The sequence below is a fragment of the Canis aureus genome, chromosome 25 (assembly GCF_053574225.1).
Source record: "Canis aureus isolate CA01 chromosome 25, VMU_Caureus_v.1.0, whole genome shotgun sequence".
NCBI lineage: Eukaryota > Metazoa > Chordata > Mammalia > Carnivora > Canidae > Canis > Canis aureus.
Window position 1 is genome coordinate 31,732,070 of NC_135635.1, and position 24,625 is coordinate 31,756,694.

A 24,625-nucleotide genomic window follows, 5' to 3' on the forward strand; every position below is an offset into this window, starting at 1 on the left:
GGGGAAAAGAACTACCTTGAAAAAAAAAAATGACTGTTTTGAAGCCAAAGACATTAGTTAATTTTGTGGATTAAAATCATAAGGTTGTTTCTTTATCATTAAGAGATTATGGTATAAAGAGGGATATGTGTAGGTAGTAAGTGGTTTATTCATTATAATATATCTGGGATTATCCATTTTTGACTGTATTTAAAGTCTTCTTTTTTATGACCAGGTAATATGTGTTTATGAAATGGTTTACTTTGAAACTTAGTTGGGTTTGGAAAATACATGTCTTTTTGTCCATTTTGTGTTAGACTTCAATTTTGTCTAATCAGTGTTTGAACGAAATGGCACTTGTATAGACTTCCTTCCAAGAAAAACATTGGGTGTTTCAGGAAGTGGTCTTGATGAGTCAGAGGGTAATACTTTTTCCTCTGAGTCAGTTCTGAGCCTCCTTGATATAAATAGGCTTACTTTTACCAAAAGTTCTGCTTTTTAGATCATATGTTAAAATCATTGATAAGTGACCACACCAACAATAGTACTTTTATTGGTATTTCCATTGAATTAACACCGAGGACCTCATCTAATTGAGATTGCAGAAATTCTGTTAAATAATTTTTAAAAAATATTTCAATTCAGTTTCTGTACTTCTAAATTAATTTCTATTTTGCATCAGTTTTGCCTCAGACAGAACTCATTTGTGTTGGGCAGTCATTTGTGTAAATCTTAGAGGAAGTTATATTGATAATAATATCTCCTTTGATCACTAAAATTCTGGGACTCTTCTTTTAGTACATGTATATAGAACTCCTATAGTGCAACTTTAGTATAATAGTTATTTTGCAGAAAATTGTACTAGTTTGCCACACCCCAGAACTGTGTCAGAGATACAAAGGAATAAACCAGAGTTCTCCTTAACTATATTGAAAAATACTAAACATGATAATAGTTGCCAAAGGACTAGATACTGTTAATGTGAGTTGGTCTGGGAAGACTAAAATAGGGATGATACAAATAGTGGAATTGAGCAGTTGCTAGATGGGAGGCAGGAAGAGTATTTAGGGTAAGAGCAGAGGCCTGAAGGTAAGCCAATGCACTGTATGTTCCAAAGAGAGTGTGATGTAGTTAAAGTTTATAGGTGGGAGTGCTAGAGAGAATATGGGAGACTGGAGAAATTATTTAGGACAAAATTGTGGTGGGCCTGGAATGGTGAGCAAAGGAAATTTCTTTTTATGTGTGTGAGTATGTAATTGGTAACATTCTTTGCTCTGGTTATCATGTATTTCTTTTGAGTCATATTTGATTGATTGCAATTGGTTTTTCCTTCAGTGAATCTCATTTTTACAATCAGTTTTTAAAGAAAACTTCTCCATTGCTATTTCTCTCCAATACAGTATTTCTTTAGGAAGATAAAGAACTGGTAGATGTAGATGTAGATAATAAATCTTAAGTGACCCACATGTGCTTTTGCATGTAGTCTTCATAACAGTCTTATTTCACAGGGGAGTAAACAGAGGCTCACGGAGGATAACATGTATTCAAAGTCACAGAAACATGGTAGAGCCAAGATTTACATTCAGGGCTGACTGTCCCCACAGTATGCTCTTTTTATTATCCCACAGTACCTCGGTACAAGCATTGGAATATACTCAGAATGTTTTGATTGTTTCCAGTAGTTCTGAAATAGCATCCCAAAAAGCATTTTTCTTCTTGGCAGATATACTATCATTATTTTTTAGATCAGGAAAGTGGTCTTTAGATGCTGGGAAATTGCCTTATGGGCAAGCTTGCTCACCCCCTCTCAGGAAGCAGTAGTAGGGCTTTGTTTCCTAAGAGTAGATTATTGTCATTTGAGGCTTTGTAAGGTTTGCAAGAGCAGTCAAGTATGTTTAGGCACAGTTGTGGGTAGCAGTGACCCATGCTGCGGATCACCTATCCTGTGCCCACTTACATTAGTAGATTATTAGTTGGCTATTTTGCACTTCTTCTGTCTTAAGGTTGATTCTTTGATTTTTCTGTCACAGCACATACAGTCACTTTTGGAGTAGGCCACTTTACTTCATCCTAGTTCTTTCATGGTAGGGGGGCAGCCACATGGCTCTTGACAAAACTAGCCTTCCCTGAGGCGACAACAGTGGCAGTTAAGAGTAAGTACTATTCTTGTAAACATTTCATATCTCATACAATTCAAACACTTGTTTCCTAGAAAAATTTCCTTTTCAGCATCCCAGAATAGAGCAACTTCAGTTCTTGGGAGAGCAGGGACATTCATCTTGTTCTTCCTAGCTAACTAAAGCTGGAGGAGTATACTACTGTGTGCTGCCGTGTGCTGTTCCCAGGGCTTCTTACCAACTAAAATTATAGAAATAAATAAATAAGATAAAATCATGTCACATGCTTTCTTTGTAGGCAGGCTTAGAGGTTGTGAGGGTAACGTATAGCCAGTCCTCAAAGTTACCTGTATTAATTCCCCCTGGCCCCTCCCCAACACCATGAGAAAATAGGATACTTTCTCCTGTGTTCTGTTTTGTCAAGTGATCTTTAGAAGTAAGTTTAGTTGAAGCAGGTCACTGAGCCAGTGTGATAATAGCCTCTGTGACTGATGTCACTGAACTAACGCACTGGACTTTGGAACTGCAAAGAACTCTTGGAAATACCCTAGTTTCTAGCTTAATCAGTACTAATGAGGACCCTATGAATTTAACATGTCCAAGGGCCCAGAGTTAGAAATGGTATCCATAAAGCAAGGAATAGTATTAGCTTTGGTGTTCAGTTTTCTAATCTCACAACGAAGCTAAATCAAGTTGACATCTAGGATGTTCCAATGGCAAGCTTAGGAACAAAATTTCCTCACACTCCCAGAAAGTGGCTGGGTTCTGATAGGACTGATGCTCACCATCAGAGAAGGGACAGGATTAGAAAGGCAAGAGGGGATGCCTGGGTGGCTCAGCAGTTGAGTGTCTGCCTTTGACTCATGGCCTGATCTGGGGGTCTGGGATCAAGTCCCACATTGGGCTCCTGCAGGGAGCCTGCTTTTCCCTCTGCCTCTCTGTCTCTTTCTGTCTCTCATGAATAAATAAATAAAATCTTTAAAAAAAAAAAAAAGGTAAGAGGATATGGTTAGATGAAGTTTAGGTTTTTTTGTTTTTATTTTTCCATTCATTTGGGGAAAATAAAGAAGGTGGCTGGCAATAAGAGAAGTCAAGATGGAGAGGGAGATGTGTATTTTACAGTGTGGATGGAGTGACTTAGAGGGACTTGGGCATAATAGTGGACCATGCTTGCTGTTTTTCTTGAGTGGTTCTTGTTAGAAGCTAGAGATGCAAAATATTTTGTTTGTAACTCTTCAACTAGCTAAAATATTTCCTGCTCAGTTTTTCTTGCTTTTAGAGCATGATTTAAATAAGATTTGAAATAAACACCTTAATTTGGTCAAGGAAAAAAAATAATTGTGGGTATAATGTTTTTCATTCATTAAATAGGTTTTTATTGAGAACTTACTAGGTATTAGGGACTGTACTTCACACTTTGTGTTTAATAATTATTTAGTCCCTACCTTCAAGAAACTTACAATCCTGTGTATAAAAAAGAAAATAGGAAGTTACTGTAATATGATAAGTGTATCTTAGTGTTAGACTGAAATATAATGGGAACACATGAAAGGGGTGCCTATCTGTCCTACTTTGGAGAAATTAAGGAGGGCCTCCCTAGATTGAGATCTAAAGCTTGAGTAAGAGCTGACTAGATGAAGTGGCAGAGAGGTTATTGGGTGAGAGAATATTTCAGATAGAAGATGTTACTTGATAGCAAGAATCTTCAAAATGATGTATATATAGTATATACATAGCCTATGCAAGTATAGGGAGGATTCATGGTGGAGGAGTGGGTTGGGGACAGAATAGGGGAGGTGGCAGGAAGGCAGAAATGGTGAAAAAGGAAGCTTTACAGGTATAAAAGTCCAGATCACAAAAGAGTACTATGCTATTTAATTGAATTGGATGTTTTCTGGAGGGCAGTGGGGAACCATTGATTGGATTTAGTATAAGAATGATAAGTATAAGTTTTAGAAGGCAATAGTATTAGATTGATTCAGATTTTATCTATGGAAGTTTCTGAAATGCTTCCAATTTAGATCATCAAAAGATCACTTAAGGGGTACCCGGGTGTCTCAGTCAGTTAAGTGTCCAGCTCTTGATTTTAGCTCATGTCTTGATCTCAGCGTTGTGAGTTCAAGCCCTGCATTTGTCTCCACGCAGGGCACGGAGCCTACTTTAAAAAGCTGGGGTGGGGGTGAGGTGGTGCAGCTGTGTGGCTTAGTCTGCTAAGCGTCCAACTCTTGATTTCTGCTCAGGTCATAATATCAGGATTGTGAGATCAAGCCCCGAGTTGGACATTGCCCTGGGTTTGGAGCCTCCTTTAGATTCTATCTCTCTCCCTCTCCCTCTTCTTCTGCCCCTCCCCCTCAAAAAAATCACTTAAAATTCTGGTAATCCTCTCAGTGATAGATTTTTACTGCTTACATGACATAAATATAAGGAGTTTGAAAACTACTTTAAGAAATAGTACCAAATATATATATTAAAAAAAACATGTTTTATCAGAAACAATCCTGTATCTCTCTTAGAGTGTAATGTATTGAAACTATTAAAAGAGTGTGCTGAGTTTAAGTTATGTAGACCTTTAGTTTAGCAGTTTGAGGAAACTTCTAAAGCTGGCTCCATACCCAGTGTGGAGCCCAGTACAGCCCATTACTAGGACTTGTGACCCTGAGATCAAGACCTGAGCTGAGATCAAGAGTCAGGTGCTTAACCAACTGAGTGACCCAGGCAAAACTGACTTAAATTTAATGAAATTAAAATTACAGTTCTTCAGTGGTACTGGCCATGCTTTGGGTGTTCAGACATCACATGTTTTCATCATCACAGGAAGTTTTATGTAATAGTGCTCATCTGCCCATAATGGTTACATAGTAAATGTTTTTGAGTGAATGAATGGATAAATCAGTACTACTATTGGTTGGTAACAGTTACTATTGGATGAATCTTATTTGAATAGTTATTTACAAAGGTCATTTTGCCTTTTAATTAATCAGTGTTGACATATCCTTGACCAGTTTCAAAATACTGGATTTATCAGTAGTTAAAGTAGGAAGTATACAATAGTTAAAAGCATGACTTGTTAAATCTTAGCCATGGTATGTAGATGTCATGGCCAACTTACCTTTACTTACAACTTTTAGAAGTCCCAGATTCCTCCTTAACATAGGGATAGTGATAAGGCAGGAGGGAAGTGAGACTAAAGAGACAAGATGACCAAAGTAAAACCATTTTTGTTTTAGGCTGACTCTTAACCTAAAAAAGTAAGTAGATCATAAACAGAGTCACAAGATCCAACTCATGGAAAACAACAAGACTCCACTCCCTCCAGGAGTAAAAGCCACATAAGCTGGACATTCTTAAAAATGTTCCCTATAATTCCATAGCTCTAAGACAATGGAAAAACTACCTAATGTACATGATAAATCCAAAGTTAGAGTAAGCCCCTCCCAGTAGGTTAGCTAATTAAAAAACAAAACAAAACAAAAAAACCTAACGACTAATAAAACCCTTCATTAGAGGCAAAGTGGGGGTCCTCTTTCTTTTTTTTCTTTTTTCTTTTTTAAAGATTTTATTTATTTATTCATGAGAGACACAGAGAGAGAGCGAGAGAGGCAGAGACACAGGCAGAGGGAGAAGCAGGCTCCATGCAGGGAGCCCGATGTGGGACTCGATCCTGGGACTCGATCCTGGGACTCGATCCTGGGACTCCAGGATCACACTCCAGGCCGAAGGCAGGTGCTAAACCCGTTGAGCCACTTGGGGATCCCCTGGAAGTCCTCTTTCTTACTGGGGAGGAGAGACCACTTCTTTATGAGGTAGCTCCATTCTTCTATACTTAATAAATCTTTGCTCTAAAATGTTTGCTCTTGAATTCCTTCTTACGCAAGTCAAAAACCCTCTTGGCAAGGGCCTCAGCCTGTCCAGGATCAATAAGCTCTTACAACCTCATAAAGTAGGTAAGAATTAAGTAAGATAATATATATAAAGTACTTGCAACCTCACACAGTAAAATGCTTAATATAAAAGCATTATTTTTTTTTTTTTACAATAGCAAACCGATGTGTTTAAATTTACCCCTGTTCATGGATAATTTGAGGCTTGTGAAGAATTTTACTTCTATTTTTTGCCACTTCTGTTGTTATAATATGGTAGATATTTTTCTAGGGTAGTATTATCCATAACCGAAGGTTATATTTCCTGCCTTTAAATATGAGATTTAGTAGCCTCAATTAAAAAAAAAAATTATTCGGGCAACCCAGGTAGCTCAGCAGTTTAGCGCCGCCTTCAGCCCAGGGTGTGATCCTGGAGACCTGGTATCAAGTCCCGCATCGGGCTCCCTGCATGGAGCCTGCTTCTCCCTCTGCCTGTGTCTCTGCCTCTCTCTCTCTCTCTCTCTCTCTCTCTCTGTATGTCTCATGAATAAATTAATAAAATATTTTTTAAAAATGTACCTATTGGACTTAATATTTTTCTTCTTAATTTTTATGACTGTGTAAGTATCTAACCTCCCAAGAACAGAGTTCCATACTACTTTTATAAGCAACTTGACTTTTAAAACTAATACACAGATATCTCTGACTTCTGTTTTGGGGAGCTGACAGAAAATTTATTCCCATTTATATTCACTTAAATAGGGCTTCTTGGAGTGCCTGGGTGGCTCAGTCATTAGGCATCTGGCTCTTGATTTTGGCTGAGGTCATGATCTAAAGGTTCAGTCATGATCTCAAGGTCGTGGGATTGAGCCCCATGTCGGGCTCCATGGTCAGCAAGGAGTCTCTCCCTCTGCTCCTTCTCTTGTGCCTGCACGCTCTATCTCTGATAAATAAATAAATCATTAAAAAGTAAATAAATAAGTAGGACTTCTCTTTGGAAAAAAAATTAAAATATCAGAAAGGGAGACAGAACATGAAAGACTCCTAACTCTGGGAAACGAACTAGGGGTGGTGGAAGGGGAGGTGGGTGCGGGGCAGGGGTGACTGGGTGACAGGCACTAAGGTGGGCACTTGACGGGATGAACACTGGGTGTTATTCTATATGTTGACAAATTGAACACCAATAAAAAAATAAATTTATAAAAAAATAAAATCTGAATAATTAAAATGAATAAATTACTGATTCTTTAAGGGCGACTTCAAGTTTTATTTAGTCACCTAACTCTATTGTGCATTTAAAGCTATGATTTAGGGATGCCTGGGTGGCTCAGCGGTTGAGCATCTGCCTTCTGCTCAGGGTGTGATCCCGGAATCCAGGATCGAGTCCCATATCGGGCTCCCTGCATGCAGCCTGCTTCTCCCTCTGCCTATGTCTCTAACTCTCTCTCTCTGTATCTTATGAATAAATAAATAAAATCTTAAAAAAATAAAGCTATGATTTAATTTCTAGAACAGCAATAAAGGCATTTTTTAAATTAACAATAATGCCTGATCAGTTGGGGATTGCCTCACTTTTACACACTATAATTGTTTCTTTCCTGGGTTTTGAAAACAGCATTTGTTGTTATGTATAACAGCAGGTAGTTAAACATATACTACCAAAATATCAGCTGATTTTATGTGAGGTAAATTTCCTTCATTTTTGTGTTGCTTTTACTCTGGCTGTTCTGGTCATTTTGTTTTTAGTATAAACTTGTGCTCATATTTCATAGTCTGCCTTAACCTCTCAAGTTCATATTGGAGGTGACTTGATTTTTTCTCTTGAGTTTTTCATTAACAAATATTTGTCAGTGTTTTGACAATAAAAATACGTTACAGGAAAAGGCAGACCAAGCACATGCATTTATTCTGTTCCTTCTGAAACTGTGACAGCAAAGGGATTCAAAAAATGCAGAAACTCCGTAAAATGAAGTGATTCTGGAAAGGGCATGTTAACTAATCTACGAGTACTAAGAAGCTGGAACCTGAGCTGGTAGGGAGAGGTATTTCAGAATCTCAGAAGGGCTTGACAGTGAGAAAGTGAGGCAAAAACAGGAGAATTAAGTGGCAAATGTCTAAAATGAAGTTAGACCCTAGATGCCTCTACACACTCCAGCAAGACTGGAAGTTGATTCTGTGGAGAATGTGAGCTAGAGAACTCTAGAGTGGGAAATACCAAGGCACAGAAGGAGGGTGGAAAATTAAATGAAATACTAAATAGTGAGACACCCCCAGGGCACTTCCTCTGCTCATCTCCAAAAATTTGGCAGATATATATTTTCCAGGTACTCATTTCAAAGATGCTTCTTGGAAGAATATGATATTTCTGTGGATACTTATGGTTTGGGGTCTCCCAATGGACAAGCCCAGCCAGATTGTTCCCCAATGAAGCCTACCTATTGCAAGCCCCCCTCACCTACACAGACTTTTTTTTTTCTTTTAGATTTTTAAAAATTTATTAATGAGAGAGAGACAGAGAGGGAGAGAGGCAGAGAGAAGCAGGCTCCATGCAGGGAGCCTGACATGGGACTCAATCCCCGGTCTCCAGGATCACACCCTGGGCTGAAGGCAGCGCTAAACCACTGAGCCACCCAGGCTGCCCTACTACACAGACTTTCTTTCTTTCTTTCTTTTTTTTTTTTTTTACACAGACTTTCTAATCAGCATTTTAGTGCTCCATCTTCTGTGTGAGTAGTAATTAGTGATTGTCAGACATTTGAAGAAATTTGGAGACCAAAACAAGTCTGGAAAAAACAAGGAAATTGAAAGCTATAGAATAAAGAAGGAAGATGAAAACTTTAAAATATCATCATTAATATTCTCAGGAAAATCAAAGAATATACTGCAATCTAGAACTAACAAACATTATAAGAGAAGGGCATAAAAATGTACTCCTAGAAATTGAAAATTGATAGAAGATTTGAAAAATTTTAAATGATTTTTGGAGATGATGTTAAGAAAGCCACCCAGAAAGTAGAACAAAAATATCAGGAAATGAAAAACAAAAGTGAAAAGGCAATAACACTAGAGATTCAGTCCTCAGAATAGAAGAATATAATTTTTTAGAAAAGTAATGTTTTAGAAAATGTCATGAAGAAACAATCGAAGAAACAAATCAAGAAAATTTCCTAGAATTTAGGGACAGTGATTTTCATATTTGAAAAGACCTACAGAGTTTCTAATATATCACATCTTTAGAAAACACCTATACCAGTGTATTCACTAAATTTCACATGGTGGAGGTGGGTGGGGGGAGGAGGTGGGAAAGAAGATTCCCAAACTCCAGAACTGCAGAAAGAAAAAAAAAAATGGCCCACTGAGAAACCGAATGTCACCTAATGTCTCAGCAGTGACATTGAAGACAGAACAATGGCTTCCAAATTCTGGGGCAAAAATAATTTACAAATATAGAACCAGAAACCAAGACGAACTATGGGTCGGTCATCTATGAAGGTAGAAAAAGCACACTTTCAGTCATTTGAAGTTTCAGAAATTAACTTTCTTACACTCTGAAGTCTCTGCTCTTCCAAGATAAAAAAGTAAAAGTAAAGAAGAGAGAGTTGGGGGATGCAGGAAATAGGATCTAAGAGGGGAGGAGATGAAAGTAATGAATAGAATAATGTTGATTTGGATACCACAGTAAATGCTGTGTAGGAGACCTAGAGATTAATCAGTTCAGATTGTAACAGGAATGCCTAGAGATCAGGAAGAGATACCTGCAGAAAGATAAAGATAACCATGGAAATAGATTGTGTTTAAATGCATTGCAAGGAAACTTTACTTCTGGTGGAGAGTAAAGGGATGGAATCAATGAAAATGTAGGAAAACTAAGGATTGAAGGTAAGATGATTATTCTAAAGACAAGATTATACAAAGAAAATGTAATCTTAGTATTTACTGTGTATAGCAATTACACGGACATAGGAAACTGAATTTTGATCTAACAAAATTTGATAAAAATGTAAGTTTGCTACTTCTTCCTCTGCCTGTGTCTCTGCCTCTCTCTCTCTCTCTCTCTGTGTGTGTCTTTCATGAATAAATAAAATCTTAAAAAAATAAAAATAAAAAAGGGAATCCCTGGGTGACTCAGAGGTTTAGCACCTGCCTTTGGCCCAGGGTATGACCCTGGAGTGCCCGGATCAGGTCCCACATCAGGCTCCCTGCATGGAGCCTGCTTCTCCCTCTGCCTGTGTCTGCCTCTCTCTCTCTCTCTCTCTCTCTCTCTCTCTGTCTTTCATGAATAAATCTTCAAAAAAAAAAAAAACAGTAAGTTTGCCCTCTGTGCTAGGCAGTCTTGTATTACCAGCTTCATGCTTCATTGTGTTCTACCTCTTACTCTCCAGTGACTCTGAACTGCTCGTGGTTTACTAAGTGTACCACACTGTCTCTTGTCTTTGCTCTTCTCTCTTCTGGCTTACTCAGGTCATGCATCACAGCCTGGAGGAAGGCTTTTATGAACTGAATACCCTCCCACCCCGTCCCAAACATAGGGTGCCCACTTTGCATTCTGTCTTCTACTTGCCACATTGGACTATAAATGCTCCTGTTGATGTTTCCCTGCGCTCCTGTGCTATACATTTCTAAAAGTCTTTATGTTGCCTTCTTTGGCTCAACCTTTCTGTGAAGGTGATTTTGTTTTCTAGACCCACTCCTAATCTGACTTACCTTAAACATGATACTATGCTGTCCTAACAGTGCCTGCGATGTGTTCTTTTCCTAAATATACTTTTTCTTCCCCCTCCCCCAAGATTTCTGTGTAATATAGGAAAGTTTTCAAGGAAGATTTTGTTAGGATTTATTTTCTTAGTAGGAGCACTGACTGTTAATCAGTTATATTTATATTCAGCCAAATATAGATGATTACTGGAATTGATTTTTCTGTTTTGTTTTGACTATTCTTTGTTGAATCACTTTCTAACAGCATATTGGGACTGCCTCTGCTTTTGAAGATAAGGAAAAAATAGTATCTTGAAAGGATTGTATTTTTATCTTTGTCAAAAAATTGTTAAACAGTGTGGAATAATAGGAATAAGGATTAGTTAAGAATGATTAGAGAATTTTACCTTATTAATCCAGTCATGAGCTTTCTGTTAGCTTATAAAGCTATAGATGTTAAACTTGATACACCTGCCCCCACATAACCATTATGCTGACATTTGGATCTCTAAAAATGCATCTTGAGAAAATAGAACAAATTGAAATAGTAGTTTTTAATATGATATCTCTATGTCTTTTTATCAGAATAATCAAGTTTGATAGTATGGCAGACAGGAAGAAATGAGGTTGAGATGAAAAGTAACATCTTTTTATAAAATATCTGGGAAGCAATTTGTGGGTGATATATATTATAGTAGAAGGCTTTTTTTAACCTTCATTTAAACAAAATTATATTGCTTAAAGTCCAGCATAGTTTAGAAATTAAGCATTGTTTACTTATAATAACCTTGGGGAGATGTAGTTATGATTTAGAAAAGTAGGATGAATTGAGGATAATAGTTGCTTTAAGGTGACATTTGCCACTTTGTAGGTTGTAACCATTTACTACAAAAATATGTTGTACAGTTTGTAAACCATTGATCCTCTTAAGGAGCTGTACTAAAAATGCAGAGTGAAGCACCAGCAGTGTTTTGTTTACTGCTTCATGTCCTTTGCTCTAGGTAATGCAGAGAAAGGTAATCATGTGGCAACAGGGTAGTTAAATATTAAAGTGTTATATCTCATCCGTGGGTTAAAACTCTTCTCATTGTACCTATAAGGTTTTATGATTTACTATTTTTAGAGGCCATTTAATACAACATAATGAAACTTGAATTCAAGAGTTTCAGTTTCATTCAAGATGATTTTAGAACATATTTTCTTGTCTACCCAGCTGGGTTATGTCTGGCCCAGATGGCTCTTTATCTATTTGCCTTTGTAAAATATGTTGAACTATACTAATTTAGCTAATGGCAAGACTATGGAAAAAGAATAGCTCACAATAAAAATAATCATATGAGATCCTAAGTTCCTCAATAGTTTTTGTTTTGCGTTAGTCCGTGACACAAAGTTTCATTTTGGAACCTTTCCAAAACATTCATAGAATGTCAGTGAATACTAACCCTTAAGGCTGATTTTCAAAAAGTAGATATTTGAAAAAAAATTACTGGAGAGTAGGGATGAGGTGAGGTAGGCAGGATGGTTTTCTTTACTTCTTGTTCCCAAATGTTGTTCCATGATAGGTGTTCAGTTGAAAACTGAACTGGCAGAAAGAGTCGTACTTATTTTTATTCTGGGAGAAAATACCCATAGTGAATATTCTTCTACCTCTTCTAAAAATCCACACTTAACAACTTTTTGCTTCTGGGAAGCTTTGAACATCCCTTTTTAAAAAAGATTTTTATTTATTCATGAGACACGAGAGAGAGAGAAGAGGAGAGAAGAGAAGAGAGGAGAGAGAAGAGAAGAGAAGAGAAGAGAAGAGAAGAGAAGAGAAGAGAAGAGAAGAGAAGAGAAGAGAGAGAAGAGAGAGAAGAGAAGAGAGGCAGAGACATAGGCAGAGGGAGAAGCAGGCTCCATGCATGAAGCCCGATGTGGGACTCGATCCCAGGACTTCAAAGGCAGGCGCTCAACCACTGAGCCACCCAGATGTCCCAGTTTTGAACTTCTTAGATAATGTTTACTTTTTAAAATTCCAATCATCTTTTGGTGACGTTAGCCAAGGTTTTGTGTTAAGGGCTATGATCTCTCTCATTGCCTCAATCTCTCTCTCTCCCTGTCTAAGCATTATATTAACCTAGCACAGAATGGGAGCTTGACTCAGATCTTGTATGAACCATCTGAAATAGGAGTTTTACAGGGGATGGATAATCAAGAGTTTCTATTTGACTGAATCAGATCCCCTCTTGTTTGTTTTTCCATCTTTTCTGTTAAAAAAATCTCCCATACAGAAGAATTCCAAAAATTCATGCAGATACTCCCTCCTCTAGGAGGTGGAACATAACTCTCTACCCCATAAGGAAGAGCTACATATAGTGACTTCTTCCAAACAGGCCTGTAGAGTGGTGATGAGGGAGGTCACTTTATTAATGGAGAAACATGATGAGAATCCTGCTTCAGTCAGTGAGGAATGTTAGCATAAACAAATTGTCATAGCTAATAGTATGGGCTTTTAATATGATGTGGTAAGAGTGGCACATATCTCTGTAGTCTTTCTCCCCAAAACCTGTAATTCCAGCTTAATCAATAGAAAAACATCAGACAGATCCTAATTGAGAGACATCCTATAGAATATCAAAATACAGTACTCTTCTATCTAGGGGGGGCGCCTGGGTGGCTCAGTGGTTTAGCGTCGCTTTCAGCCCAGGGCCTGATCCTGGAGACCTGGAATCGAGTCCCGCATCAGGCTTTTTGCATGGAGCCTGCTTCTCCCTTTGCCTGTGTCTCTGCCTCTCTCTCTCTCTCTCTCTCTCTCTCTCTCTCATTAAGAAATAAATAAAATCTTTGAAAAAAAAAAAAGCTATCAAGGTCATTCTTGCAGGTTGAATTGTGTCCCCCCAAAAGATGCTCAAGTCCTACCAACCTGTACCTAAGAATGTGACTTCCTTCGAACAGGGTCTTTGCCAGTGAATCACAATGCGGTCATACTGGATTGAGGTAGACCCAATCCACTGACTGGTGTCCTTATGAGAAGAAGGAAATTTGGATATAGATAGATACCTGGGGGAGGCCATATGAAGACAGAGCAGAGGTTTGAGTGATGCATCTATAAGCCAAGGATTATCAGCAACTACAGGAAGTTAGAAAACAGAGGATTCCTCCCTTGTAGCCTTCAGAGAGAGCCTAGCTCTGCTGACATCTCATTTTGGACTTCTAGGCTCCAGAACTGTGAGAGATTAAGTTTCTGTTGTTTAAGCCACCCAGTTTGTGATACTTTGTTATGGAAGCCCTAAAAAACTTAATATAGTTATCAAAAGCAAGGGGAACATGAGAAATGGTCCAGTGTAGAGGAGCAGCCTAATGAGACATGAGAGCTAAATGCAATGTGGTATTGTGGATAGGATCCTGGAACAGAAAAACAAAAAAATTAGGTAAAAAAGTGAGGGAAGTCTGAATAAAGTATTGATTTTAGTTGATAAAATATTGATATTGGTTCATTAATTGTCACAAATTCATCATGCTAAGCGAGATGTTAACAATAAGGAAATGGGGTGCAGGTTATGCAAGAACTATGTGTACTATTTCACAACTTTTCTGTAAATATAAAGTGATACAAGAATTAAAAAGTTGATTACAAAAAAATCAAAAACAAATTTAGCTGCAGTTTTAATGAGACCTCAATAGTCATGTAATGGGGTAAATGACAAGGTGTGGCACTTTAAGGGTGTGACAGTGGTGACCAGGCACCAAGGCTTGCATTTGCTGATTAATTATGTCATAGGATGATTAAATCAGGAACTTCTACTGATAAAGCATATGCTCCTTTAAAAGTCAGTTTATTGCAACAGTCAGTATATAAGGCTGACTGGAAGGCCATTGTGAATTGTGGAAATAATGCAATCAGGGAGATGAACACTTTGATAAAAGGTTTTTTCTAGCCTATATAGGCAAGGTATATGTAAAAAATATACCTTGTATAACTAAATATACCATGAGTAAATAAGTGGAGATTTGTTAAAATTCCTCATGTCACTTATGAAGTTTAGTGGACACTTTGCTGAAAAAATAGTTTAAGATCTGATCCTACTACTATTTCTCCCAATACCCAACCCCATGGTATGCTTCACTGGGATAGGGGGCCTGGTAATAAAGAAGAGTTAAGACAGTTTCTTCTCTGAATTTAGTTCCCTTTCCTATCATGTTTTTATCTTTATTGGAAGATTCCAGCTAAATTGGAGGCTATGATTCCACCCCCCCCTTAAATAGGTACTTAATTTTAATGAGAGAAATGCAAATGATCCAGGTAAATTTATGGGTATCACATACGACTTACATGTGAGTGAATTACTCAGAAGACTCACTTTGACACACTTGACCTGCGAACAACATGGAAGTTAGGGACACCAACCCCCAGCAATTGGAAAATTTCTTTTTTTGATAGAAAATTATCATATAACTGTTGACTTCATCTAAACTTACCTATTAGTAGCTGTTGACTGCAAGCCTTACTGATAACATAAATAGTTGATAAACACATATTTTAGGTTTTATGTATTACTCTATTCAGTACAGTAAAGTAAGCTAGAAAAAAGAAAATGTTATTAAAATAATCATAAGGAAGAGAAAATCCATTTACAGGACTGTACTGGAGTCATTGAAATAAATCTGCATCTAAGTAGACCCCTTACATTTCAAATTCTAGCTTCTTGTGTTACCACTTAGGCAGATGTTTTAACTTACTTGACACTGTCATCTCATCTACAAAATAGAGCTAATAACTACATCAAAAGGTTGTTTTAAGGATGCAATGAGAGGAGATTTCTAAACTATCATATGAAGTAGGGGCTCATGGAATGTCATTTTCTTTCCCCCATTTTAGTTCTCTGTTTATGATTATCTGATAAACAGAATGTTCCTTCTGGTCATTCATGGAACTTAGATGATTTTTTAAAGTTTTAGCATCTCATGCAAGTGGCACCTCGTCTCTTTAGCTCAATTTCTTCATCTATGAGATTGGAAAATAATATTTCATTAGAAATTAATGTGAATGTTAGATAAGGGATAGAAAACATTTAGCACATTACTTGATACAAGATACACTGTCAATAATAGCAGTAGTTCTTTTTAAAATTCGCATATTTTCCCAAGTCAGTACAATATTGACGATGTTTTGACCTAAGACCTTAGTCATTTCCCATGGATAATATCAAGCAATACATGTGCACTGATGATGCCATCATAGCAACCAGAATTAGAGGGAAATACTCAAGTAGCAGTAATAGGGTATATATGGCTCTTCTCTATATTAGGCCTTTTTATGAAACCTATCACAATATTGAACATACAATTAGTACTAAAGTGCTTTTTAGTTGCTTATTAAATTTCTACAACAGGTATTTTTCTTTAATTAATTAAGCCAACTACATTCTGGATTGAATATAGATTTGCCCCCAAGTTGTCCTAACTTATACATAAGCCTAAGAATTTTCTCAGCATTATTAAAAAAAAAAGAGGAATCTAAATAATTATTTAGGTGATTACTATGTGTTGATTTAAAGGTACAGATTTACTCTTGATTGATATTGAGAAAATACTGTGCTTCCATATGGCCTAGAAATTGTGATACTTACACAGATCATGGCCACCAGCAGCAGTCACAGCATCATTATTATTTCTATTCCTATAGCAGTTTAATGTACTTATTAGTTTCCCAAGTTTATTCACACACACAAATTCTTTATTACTAAATATTAGACCAAGTGACAGAGAAATAATGACAATGACTACTGTACTGACAGTGCTGGTAACATATATTGAAAAGTGGCTGCTTGAGGAACCTGAGTGGCTCAGTCGGTTGAGTGGTTGAGCATCTGCCTTCAGCTTGAGCAGTTGAGCTTCTTGCCTTTAGCTTGGCTCATGATCCTGGAGTCTTGGGATGGAGCCTGGTGTCAGGCTTTTTGGCCAGGGGGGTCTACTTCTCCTGCTTGCTCCTTCTACCCCTCCCCCATTCATGCTGTCTCACACGTGTGCACGCCCTCTCTGTCTCTCTCTCAAATAAAATCTTAAAGTGACTGCTCTAGAAGACACTACAGGAGACAGAACATGTGATGCTTCAGAAGGTTTAAAATAAATTCTTTGTGTTTTTATGTTTTAAGTACAATCCCTGGTAAATGTCACAGAGCACTGCTAAAAATTAAATTTCAGTTATTTTTTTTTTTTTTAGTTAAAACCCTAAATGATAATGACAATATACATTTCCCCTGCCATCCTCTACTGCTATTGGTTATAATTTAGACAAAGATTATGTATTTAGTTAAATTGAAAATCAAAGTAGAGATACTTCAAGACACTCTGACAAACTTAAATAAGCAAACAAAAACTTTTTAAAAGTCTGACATTTCTTTTTTTTTAGAATTTTTAAAAAAGATTTTATTTATTTATTAGGATGAGAAAGAGAGCACAGCAGGGGTTGGGGGGGAAGAAGCCAACAGAGAAGCAGACTCCCTGCTGAGTAGGGAGCCAGATACTGGGCTGGATCTCAGGACCCTGGGACCTGAGCTGAAGGCAGACACTTAACTGAACCACTCAGGCACCCCATAAAAAGTCTGACGTTTTCTGAGAGAACAAGTTATTTTGAGGGCAGCTCAGTATACAGGGAGCTACTCCTTATTTGGTAGGCAGATTGAGAGGGTGACTAATGACTATATACTCATTCATCAGGTGGAAAATTGATACTATATGCCAGCAGGGTCAAGAAAAGGAAAGGGAATCTAAATATTTATTTATATTTCAGATCTTAACACTTTCTAATACAAATTTAACTTTCTGGTTTTGCCCTATTATAGATAGCTTCATTTATTTCTGCTTATAGTGATTTTCAAAGATTCTAAATACAATGTAAATACACTGAAAATTTTAGTGTTTACCATTTTTGGTATGCTTAGCTTAGATCTTAAATATACCATTTTAATCTTTCTACTGGCTGAAGCATGTTATTTTCTGTAGAAAATAAGAAAATGATAATCGTTATGGTAAAAGTGTTTTTATAAGGTAAAAGTGTTTTCATAAGGCATAGTGTGTTTTTATAAGGAAAGAAACTGTAATTTCAAATCTGTGGAAGCTATTATGACAGTTTTAGTGTACACTTTTAGGATTAAGTAGTTAATTTAGTAGAGTTAACTGAATTTGTGACACTGTAAAGTGATAAAGAAAATGTTTGTCTCCTTAGTTTTAAGTTGTTTTGCTTAACAGTTAATAAAAATGAAAACACTTAATGTTTTTAGTAAGACGTGATGGTTCCTTTATACTATATATATGGTCTATGTGGCTATAATGGGGATATGTCTTTTAAAAGCGTGAAGGAAAACCAAGCATTTGTAATTGTTTCCTTTGCAAGGTGTGCACCCTAATTGCTATATTTAAATATTTGAAAACTCCATACTACAAACGTGAGCGTCTGTTACAAGTGACAATATGATTCCCAAATAGGAAAAGTTTCTATATTTAAAATTCAATTTAGCAAATTGACATTTTCTATTCCCTTTTCTAATATTCTCTTATTCTGACAGATCACTGTTTAAAAACAAAACACAAACCACACATTCATTTGACTGTCATGAAGAATTAAACATGAAAAGGATGAGATGCTGTGGCTCTCACTTATCATTAAAACCAGCCACTTTTTAAAAATGTAAACCAGATCAAAATCAGTACAAACCCTGGGGGTCTAATTTATATACTGAATGAACCAGCTTGTTTTGAAAGAGTACTTAAAAAAAAAAACAAACTTTAGAAGAAACTTACACATTCATCATTTGATTTTTCACTAGCCATGTGACTTAGAAAGATCCAAGAATTATCTCTATTATACTGATGAGAAAATTAAGACAGAAGCTTAATTGACTTGTGTAGGCTAGTTAGTGCCAAAATAGAGATCCAGGCTTCTGTGAATGACTGTGTCTAGCCATGGGCTCCAGATCCAGAATGTTATTCCAGGCCTCTGTCCTGGCCCAAATTCTAGAAAGTAACAATGATGTGCTCTGTTTGGATCCTAAGGCGTATGAGAACCAATTCTGAGATATTTAGGAATTTTGTAAGCTGCTGTAAAAGTATTGATAGTTGAGATGAACCATAGTGGAAATATTTATACCATGGAAGTCAATAAGCACTACAAATTAGGATTTAATTTTTCCCCAGAGGACTGGTTTACCTGTATACTACTAATCATATCCAAGTATAAATGGAAGGAGATCAAACAACAACAACAATAAAAACAGAATACAACAATGTAATATAAATGGAATGTAATTTTGTAAATGTGATAATAGGGGATCCCTGGGTGGCTCAGCGGTTTAGCGCCTGCCTTTGGCCCAGGGTGTGATCCTGGAGTCACGGGATCGAGTCCCACATCAGGCTTTTTGCAAGGAGCCTGCTTCTCCCTCTGCCTGTGTCTCTGCTACCCTCCCCCCCCATGTCTCTCATGAATAAATAAATAAAATCTTAAAAAAAATTATAAATGTGATAATATTGTAAATTAATGTAAATCAGGGAGAGGTCAATATTTCTTTGTTCCTTAATTTAGAAATTTGCTTCTAAGGTGTAGGTAAATATAGGCAGGGCTGTTGGGAAAGCTTGAATTAAACTTAAGTGTTATGAGGACCTTAACTATTCTTTAAGAACTAGGTCAAGTCTCAGCCCCTCCAAAAATTATGGCAGTCAGCCTGGCTTTTCTCTTTGAATCTCTTTAGTAAATTTAAAATAGAGCCACTTATTTGTTTCATATGAATAATTTTGTATCCTTAAGAATACAATAAAGTCGGGCAGCCCTGGTGGCTCAGCAGTTTAGCGCCGCCTTCAGCCCAGGGCGTGATCCTGGAGACCTGGGATCGAGTCTCACATCAGGTTCCCTGCATGGAGCCTGCTTCTCCTTCTGCCTGTGTCTCTGCCCCTCTCTCTCTCTCTCTCTCTCTCTGTCTCTCATGAATAAATAAATAAAATCTTAAAAAAGAAAAGAATGCAATAAAGTCTTTCAAAAGTGGGACATGGACTTTCCTTCTTTTTTTCTTTCTTTGAATAAATATTTAATTAACACCTATTCTATGCCTAGTACAGTTCTTACTGCTTGAGAAACAGCATCATTAAATCAAAGTTTCTGCCCTTATGGAACTTCTAGTCTAGGGAAGAATTAATTTAAACAAATTAAGAATTATAACTGTGATAAGTACTTGACAAATTGTTATAGTCTGAGAAAGTACTTTGGAAAACTGTTTAGAGTCTGAGAATGTCTGATAGTGGGCTTTTATCTATTCAGGGAGGTCTGTTAAAGTTTCCCTGAGGACTTTGTGATTGAACTGAGATATGAAGAATGAGAAAGAATTAATTTGAAGTTACTGGTCTTGAATATAATTTCTTTATGTAGGCTTTGTGTGGCCACCTAATCTGAATGAAGTTCCCTATCATAATGGACCCCCAAATCACCCTTTGTAATAGAAACAACAACTTTAATTTCATATTTATTCACTAAGTGACTGTTTTTCCCCTAGACTATTGGCCCAAAGCTGGGACTGTGTTTTGTTCACCTTAGAAGTATCAGTCATATTATTTGATACGTAATAGTCAGTCAGTAGTTGTTAATTCTACTGCTCCCTTTGCCTTATAATAAAGCTATGATGTGCCCTACCTACCTCTCAGCTTTGAGAAGGCATAATAATATAATATATACAAAAGTCAGAAAAGTAAGATAAGATCCAATATTGTTTAGTGTCACAGAACCCAAGAAGGCCTAAGTATCCAGGAGTAAATAGAAACAAATTAGGTGTAAGCAGTAGTATCTTGGAGAACAAAGAAAGAAAAGGTCATTGGATTTAGAAGAGGAGGTTTTACTCATCTGATTTGAAGAAACTTGTTCAATTTGTGTAATATATTAAAAATGTTTTCTGAAGTTACATATCTGGTGTTAACTTTAAAAATTGCTTTCTCATGACAAGCAGAAGGAATGTGTAAATGGACACCTTCTTAGAAAAAAGGTGCATCCAAATGTGTATGTATAGGATGTTATCAAATATACTTTGAAGGAAGGGAGAAAGAAAAAAAGTTGATGCAAGAAAAAGACTGGAGGAAATGACAGGATTGTTAAATGATAGGGCTCTGGGTGGTATTTTTTCCCCTTTGCATTTTTCTGTATTTTGCACTTTACTGTTGTCAAGTTTTTAAAGTTAACGAACCTATATTAACTTTGATAGTGAAACAATAAACAAAGGAACAGTTTATAAAATTGAGAATTGATTATGAGTTTGAGAAGAATATACAGTTATGCCTTATATATGGAGAGGATTCAGAACTATATTTTAGATTTTTCTTTTACTTGCCTAATTTGCTTATACTTCTAGTGCACTAATGTTAAATGCCTGTTGAATCTTTAGTTTCTGTGCCCATCTATACTTCTGGCAGCAGAGCTCTTTGAGGGTAGAGATCTTTATCTTTGTATTTCTGTCATCCTGGCAGTGATATGAATTTGTTGAATGAATAACTTGGAACTGAAATGTCTTGACCTTTTTATTACCTTTAATCTTTCTTTCTTTTTATAGAACACAGGAGTGAAAACTGCAATGAATGGTCATATTTCTAACCATCCCAGTGGTTTTGGAATGTATCCATCTCAAATGAAGTAAGTTGGGAGGTTTATATTTAATTTGTTGGGATTCTTTTTGTTTTTAAAGATTTATTTATTTTAGGGAGATGGAGAGCACATGAGTAGGGGGAGGGGCAGCAGGAGAGGGAGAGAACCTTAATCAGACTCTGCTCTGAGTGCAGAGCTCCATATGGGGCTTGATCCTATAACCCCAAGATCACGACCTTAGCTGAAATCCAGAGTCAGAATCCTAATCAACTGAGCCACCCAGGTGCCCCTGTTGGGGTTCTTTTTGGATTTGATTGGGGGTTTTGTTTTGTTTTATTTTATTTTTTTAATATTTTTAATGAAAAGATTAACTCCAGTTCTTTATGTAGTTTATTCTTCATAAATATATAATTTTTTTCTATTTCTAAGCTATGGTAATATTAAAAATTTACTATGGTAAGAAAAAGATGGATCAGTATTATCAACCTCAGTGACAGTGATCTAATAGAAAACAGTTTGTTCTGGTATTTTTGTATTATTGCTTTCCATAGTTGAATATATACTTCAGAGATTTCAGTTTCTCTGGAGCATTATGTTTTGTTTATAAAATACTGGCAATTGAGGAAAGTTAAATGTATTTTAGTCTAATCTGTCAAGATACTTACCACTGTGTAAAACAAAAAAGACCATGCAAGCAAATGAAACAATCCTTGAAGTTCCAGGTATAACTTGAAATCACAACCCTTTTATATTCTGCTGAAATGCCAATTTGGCAGTGAAATCTTTTGGACATCCTGATAAAAATTTAATCCTTCTTTGATCTTATATGTTATATCTATTACTTTTATCCAGATATCACATTCTATTGTAACTATTTTACTTACTTGTCTTATTAACAGAACCATGTCCCTTGCCATAATCCTTATCCTAATAGATTTTTGGGGTGAATGTTTACTGAATAAATTTTAAAAATTCAAGTAATATGTTTACTTCACCTATCATATTACAAGAGGCCAGAAATTGGATAAAGCTGGTCAATTTTATTTTTATTCCTTTTTTCTTTAAATTTATTTTTATTGGTGTTCAATTTACCAACATACAGAATAACCCCCAGTGCCCGTCACCCATTCACTCCCACCCCCCCCTCCTCCCCCTCTACCACCCCTAGTTCGTTTCCCAGAGTTAGCAGTCTTTACGTTCTGTCTCCCTTTCTGATATTTCCCACACATTTCTTCTCCCTTCCCTTATATTCCCTTTCACTATTATTTATATTCCCCAAATGAATACTATTTTGCATTTTGAGTTTTTGTGAAAATAATGTCTATTCCATTGTAGCTTAAGTCATTGAGTTCTTTTTATGACTGGATCACTGCCCACAATTCAATTTAGTATGGCAAATTTAAACTCTTCTAAGATAGTTTCAACCGTATTGAATCTTCTTGCCTGGAGTTCTGACTTGGAGTTTGAGAGGAGGCTGTGATTTGTACCCACCTCAATTCACATTGGGATGGTGTGGCTTACATTCTATTTCTTGACCAGAGCAGGGTCTGGCTCATTTTGACAAACCTAGTTAGCATTAACTCAATATGTTTTTCAAAAGCACACAGACATTGTGGTACGTGGGACTTTTATTTGTAGTTTTGAATTTTTATTGCTTACTTTGGGCTTTAATCCAGCACAATGACCTTTTTTTTTATTATTACAGTGGCTATGGATCATCACCCACCTTTTCCCAAATGGACAGAGAACACAGTTCAAAAACAAGTGCAAAAGCCCTCTATGGTATGTTTGTTTATTTGATGAGGTATTATTCTACTTCTAACCACATTTTATGAATTGTGTATTAAATTTGTAATTTGATTTGTTTATATTATTTGCAGTGACATAGTGAGAGATAAAGATTGTTTAAAAAAGAGTTTTTATAAAAGCTACTAAGACATGACTTCTGCTTATTGTCATCTAATTTAGAACCATAAATGAAACGTATTGCAAAAAATTTAAAAAAATAAATAAGTAAAATAAACGTATTGCAGTGTTTTCTAAGGAGTCTTTTGGATGACATCAATGCCTTAGGTGGATTTTCCCAGCTAATTATTTGTGATATGGTTTTTGATCTTCATGAATGATCCATTTGATTGTGGGCTGACAGTTGACAGGACTTCTTCCTTATAGCTCTTGAACTTTTGAATAGTGTTATATATCCTTTCTTTCTGCACTGAAAAACCAGCAAGCTTTCTCCCTGATTCTTCTATAACTTCTCGTGTCCTCTATAGATTATCTCATGTGTAAATAATATATTTTTAAAATTTAGTATAAAATAGAAGTTACTACTAAAAATAAATTGAGGACTCCTGAAATATACCTCATATGTTTGGAAATGCTTTTGTTCACAAGGTCTGCATGAGCTTTCATTATTGTACAATTATAAAGAATAAAAATAGTATTATGTTTAAAAGACTAAGAGTAGTATTGTGGCTAAGAGCAAAGACTCTGGAACCAGACTTCCTGGGCTCAAAATGAAGTCTGTCATTTATTAGCTGAATGATCTTGGACAAGATTTTTATACCTCATTTTGCTACGTGGAGGTATTTCATAGAGTTGATACGAGAATTAAATGAATTAGTACATGTAAAATGTTTCTAGCACTGCCTTACAAGCAGAAAATAGTGTATATATTTGCTATTATTGTTGAGAATATCATTATTACAATCTACCATAGGAACTAACACCCTTTATAAATTTAGAATGCTCTCCTTTTTTTTTTTTTTTTTTTAACATTATCTGGACCTACAGTGTCTTGGCTGTGGTAAGAATGAAAAATTCTAAGATTTTGTGACTCTTTTTCTGCCTGTGTATTGAGTGACTAGGCCTCAAGACTCAAACTATACATTCATAAAATGAATTTTGTACATCCATGGATATATTTTCTTATGGCCATGACACTCTAATTAGTGTTGGTTTCAGTTTTGTCTAGTGCTATATTATGACATCTTTACCATGTCCTAGTAGTTGTGAATTGTAGATCCAGAGAATATATTCAACAAAGGCTTATTTTGTGATTAATATGTACACAGAACAGAGCTAGTAATATATGGTTCTTTTAAAAAATATTTTATTTAAATTCAATTAGTAATATATGGTTCTTGACTTTAAGGGACTCACAGTCTAGAGAATGACTTAAAGGAACTGAAAAAGGACAAGGGATTTTTTGGTTTGTATTTTTTTTTCCAAAAATAAAATAATTTCTTCAGTCTTTCATTTCTAGGCAGATATTCATTAAGTACTTCCATGTGCCAGGCCAAGGTCTTCATAGTCACTGTTTCTACGACAGTCTGTTCAGTCATAGAGATGAATAAGACATGGTCATTGCTTATGCA

The 24,625-nt window shown here is 36.2% G+C and overlaps 1 protein-coding gene across 7 annotated transcripts in view; it reads left to right on the forward strand.

Moving 5' to 3' along the window:
* Positions 1–24,625, forward strand: part of EPS8 (EGFR pathway substrate 8, signaling adaptor) — a 176,411-nt gene that overhangs the window by 88,081 nt on the left and 63,705 nt on the right. For all 7 annotated transcript variants that reach the window (XM_077870944.1, XM_077870945.1, XM_077870938.1 and 4 more), the window contains 2 exons: positions 21,217–21,296; positions 22,954–23,030. In XM_077870944.1, coding sequence (XP_077727070.1) covers positions 21,238–21,296; positions 22,954–23,030 — 136 coding nt within the window. In that variant the 5' untranslated portion in view covers positions 21,217–21,237. The remainder of the gene's footprint in view (positions 1–21,216; positions 21,297–22,953; positions 23,031–24,625) is intronic.